Source organism: Microtus ochrogaster (genome assembly GCF_000317375.1).
Source record: "Microtus ochrogaster isolate Prairie Vole_2 chromosome 6 unlocalized genomic scaffold, MicOch1.0 chr6_random_2, whole genome shotgun sequence".
Classification (NCBI taxonomy): Eukaryota; Metazoa; Chordata; class Mammalia; order Rodentia; family Cricetidae; genus Microtus; species Microtus ochrogaster.
The window spans coordinates 11086509-11090222 of NW_004949095.1; the positions used below are offsets into that span (position 1 = coordinate 11086509).

The 3714-nt window shown below is 33.7% G+C and overlaps 1 protein-coding gene across 4 annotated transcripts in view; it reads right to left on the bottom strand.

The window, feature by feature from the left end:
- The window catches only part of Suco (SUN domain containing ossification factor), a 59746-nt gene that overhangs the window by 19326 nt on the left and 36706 nt on the right, over positions 1-3714 (bottom strand). For all 4 annotated transcript variants that reach the window (XR_003378408.1, XM_005363957.3, XM_026787604.1 and 1 more), the window contains 2 exons: positions 1181-1249; positions 90-180 (listed from right to left, as the gene is read on the bottom strand). Coding sequence is in view for 3 of the 4 variants with exons in the window: in XM_005363957.3 (XP_005364014.1) it covers positions 90-180; positions 1181-1249 (160 nt within the window). In the remaining variant the exon portion in view is untranslated. The remainder of the gene's footprint in view (positions 1-89; positions 181-1180; positions 1250-3714) is intronic.

The following is a 3714-nucleotide window of genomic DNA, read 5'->3' on the forward strand; positions in this document are numbered from 1 at the left end:
ATATATATATATATATATATAAAACAAGCTCTCTGCTGTATTAATACACTCAGTTCTGTTTTAATAGAACTAATGTTACAATAACTTACTCAGGCGATGGAACAGGAGTTGGAACACGAGTTGATGCAGGCATTTTAGGTGCAGTTGTGGCAGTGGCATTCTCAGATATACTTTTATTTCCTATTTTAAGAAAGATGCCCACATTTGAGTTCAATGTTTAAAAGTTGTACCATAAAATATTTTATTGTAACAAATTAAAAAGAGCTTTAGCCTCTTGGGGAAGGGGAAGAAAAAGGTCAAACACATTTACTACTAAGGAGTTTTTTCTTTTAAATCTAAGTTCTCTTAGAAAGACATAACTGTACACGATTACAACTATAAAGAATGAATGTTATTCCTTAACTTATTTGATATTATAAATTTTGCATAGTCTTACATTATTAATATGCTTCTAGACCAGAAAGTTATTAGAAAATGAGGAAGCAAAATGGGTAATTTTTAAGCTTACACTTGGCTTAGTGTTTTTTTTTTTTAAAAAAATAAAAGGCACCGTTTGTTATTATTTGGTAATTATATTATTTGCCATTCTCTGAAAAAAATGGCTTACTACATTAATATTTCTGCTACACAAAGGAAAGCCCAATACGAAGTATCACTAGGACTTCAAATTCTCAGGAAAGAGATGAGGACATGGAATTATTACTGTCATAGCTAAGAAGAATCAAGTATCAGTTCATTTGGGCACGGTGGTAGCACCTGCCACCACCCAGACACTAGAGAGACTGAGGTAGGAGGATTGTTAAGTTCAAGGCCAGTCTGGCAATTTAATAAGACCTGTCTCAAAACTAAAAAAAATTTAAAGCCTAGGTATAATGCTCAATAGAAGAGAATTGTATAGCAGATGTGATGAACTGGGTTGATCAATTCTACCAGGGTGAGAGAGGAGTGTAGAGGGGGCAGGGATCAATTCATGAATTTTATGCAGCTGTAGATCTTTCATTAACAAAAGAATCTGTGAAGTTCAATTAATGATGATTAATAGAGGACTGCTAAGTTCTTTTCAATGGTCTCTCCATTTCTAAATGAAAATTCTATTTTATTGGTTTATTACTTCCTTTTTCTAACTTAAAGGATTCATGAAGTACCAGCTATTTTAAAGATGCAAAAAATGATTAGGTACCTTCTGTCAAGTCTTCAGTTTTTGCTCCCAGAATATTAGCAGCAATATTCACCATATTTAGAATGGCATCTAAAACAGAATTCAATCAGAAAAACAATACCAATATACCTAAACAGTCTCATTAAAATCTTAATATAATTTTTAAAAAGTCCATAAAGGTCTTTAAGCCTTTTTCTTTGGGTTAGTTACCTTTGTATTTCCTATCAAAGTCCAATAAAGGACACAGATTTTTAACCAAAGTAAGCTGAAATTTTAATGTTCAGAAGGAATTTTGAATGCAGTTTTTTTAAGATAAAATTTCCTCCTATCTTTTACGAAATACTGTGTTTAGCACATTACAAAATTCAATTACAGTTCAGCATATAGCCTGGACTGGAACATGAAAAAAATGAGATGCTCAAAATTCATATTTCAGTTTTTTAAAAGTTCTACAGTTAAAAAAACAACTTATATAAACAAAGTAATTTCTAAAGAGTGATTACATAGGTTAAAAATAAATTATTATCCAAAGAAAGGCAGAAATTTACTATTATTAATTTTATATTATCATATAATTACCTATTGATTACATAAACCTGTAATACACAATTAAATTCCTTTGATGACTTTTAAAACTAATTAGGCAAAACAATGTTTTGGGGGTTGTATAAAGCCCCCAATATCTTTGATCTTGTGGAAAGTTCAAATTTTTTAAAGTCAAAACTAAAGTTAATAGGTAGAACAATTTGTGAAGTTGGTCGTTCTGATTTTTTGCCCATCTCCCCCCAGTGGGGAATATTTAGCTAACAAATAAAGACCTCAATTTCTATATTAAGACATATATAATACATGAGAAGCAAAAAATGGCAGAATTCCACAAGAATCTGGTGACAGTGTGTGAAGTCTTCTAATAATGTAATAATATTTCAGAGGAATTTCCCCAGTCTACCGAGAACTGCCATTTGAAGTCAATTCTTTACTATCATGCATTTCTATTAAAGCACTGAGTAGGCAGAAGCTGTACTAAGCCTCCCAAGGTTATCCATCTTAGACTCATCATAAAAGTGATCCATAGAGTCTGCAGGACACTTTTAACAAAAATCAAAGATGTGAAAAGTACTAAGAGAAGGCACATCAAGAAGCCTGCAAGCCAGCTCACTATGGTCACAGACTCATATATGTGTGTGCAGGATGGGAAAAAGACTTCTGACTGTTTTAAAGGGGACTCCCAAGTAGAGTAATTTTGCTATACATCTGCATATGAAACAAAAAATGTACTTATTTATATTTAACAGAATAACACAAGGGCTGCCACTTTTAAATGTCTTGCCCTTGGATGTGACAAGCTGGTGAGCAGAGAAGTAGAACAGAGAAGTACAGCCCTTGCCCTGTTTTGTAACTCACGTTAGGCAATACTTAAGCTGAGGTATGATAGGAATGCCCATCGCCTCACAAACCTCATCAGGAATGGAAACTCCTGCTTCTTTATGAACCCACTCTGAATGCCAATAATATCACCCTTTGGACATGATCCTCTGCTTTACACTGCCATCCAAAGTTCAGTCACATCTGTCTGATTTACAAAAATCAAATTTTTCAATTTTATATTCTCTTGTATTCAAAGTAAACTTGTATCTCAGATTTCCAATTTAGGTCATTAAAAATTCAACAAACAAACACTTACATTAATCTGTATAAATAACTTATTTTTGTTATTTTGAACATAATTTTATTAATAGCTTAACAATAAGACACACAGTATTTCCATCTTAAGACTTATCTGTCATCATTTTAGGAGACTGGTTAGTTAAAAAAAAAAGCAAAATTTGGGAGATTGCTATTTTCTCAGCTCATCTAACTAAAAGAAACAATTTCATTATGTTCATAGAATGTTTCCTCTCTCTCTCTCTCTCTCTCTCTCTCTCTCTCTCTCTCTCTCTCTCTCTCTCTCTCGGTCTTTGGAGACACAACAACTTTGTAAATAGTCTATTCTGATCATTCCCACTCAGATCCAAATGTGGGCAGCTTTTGTCATCATAAGCCACTAAAATCTCTTTAGAATTACTAAAGTAGTAGCATCAAGCACAATCCCAGACTGGATTAATTTCCCTCATTTCTCTGAGTTGGGCAAGTTACACATCCCACATTATTCCTTTAAGAATGAAACATTCCTAGTGACCAAACACCTTTTTTTACATTATTGCTGAGTCTCCAATACTTCGATGGCATTTTGGCTACAGAATACAAACTCTTTCCTAGTCTACAATGCAGAAATGGGGAGTTTTTGTCTATGCTTCAATATTCCAAAATAAACTAACCAAAAGACAACCCCCTTCTATGTGTACTGTTCCCTCCCGGTAATTACTTTACTTCCTCCTTATAGGAACACAAAAAAATGGCAACACAAAATCCACTTACTCAGTAACCAAGTTGTTCAAACTATTGTATTTTACCACATCAAAATTAAACGAAGTCGGGACCACGAGGGGTGCACCCACCCATTGAGACAGTGGAGCTGATCTATTGGGAGCTCACCAAGGCCAGCTGGACTGTGA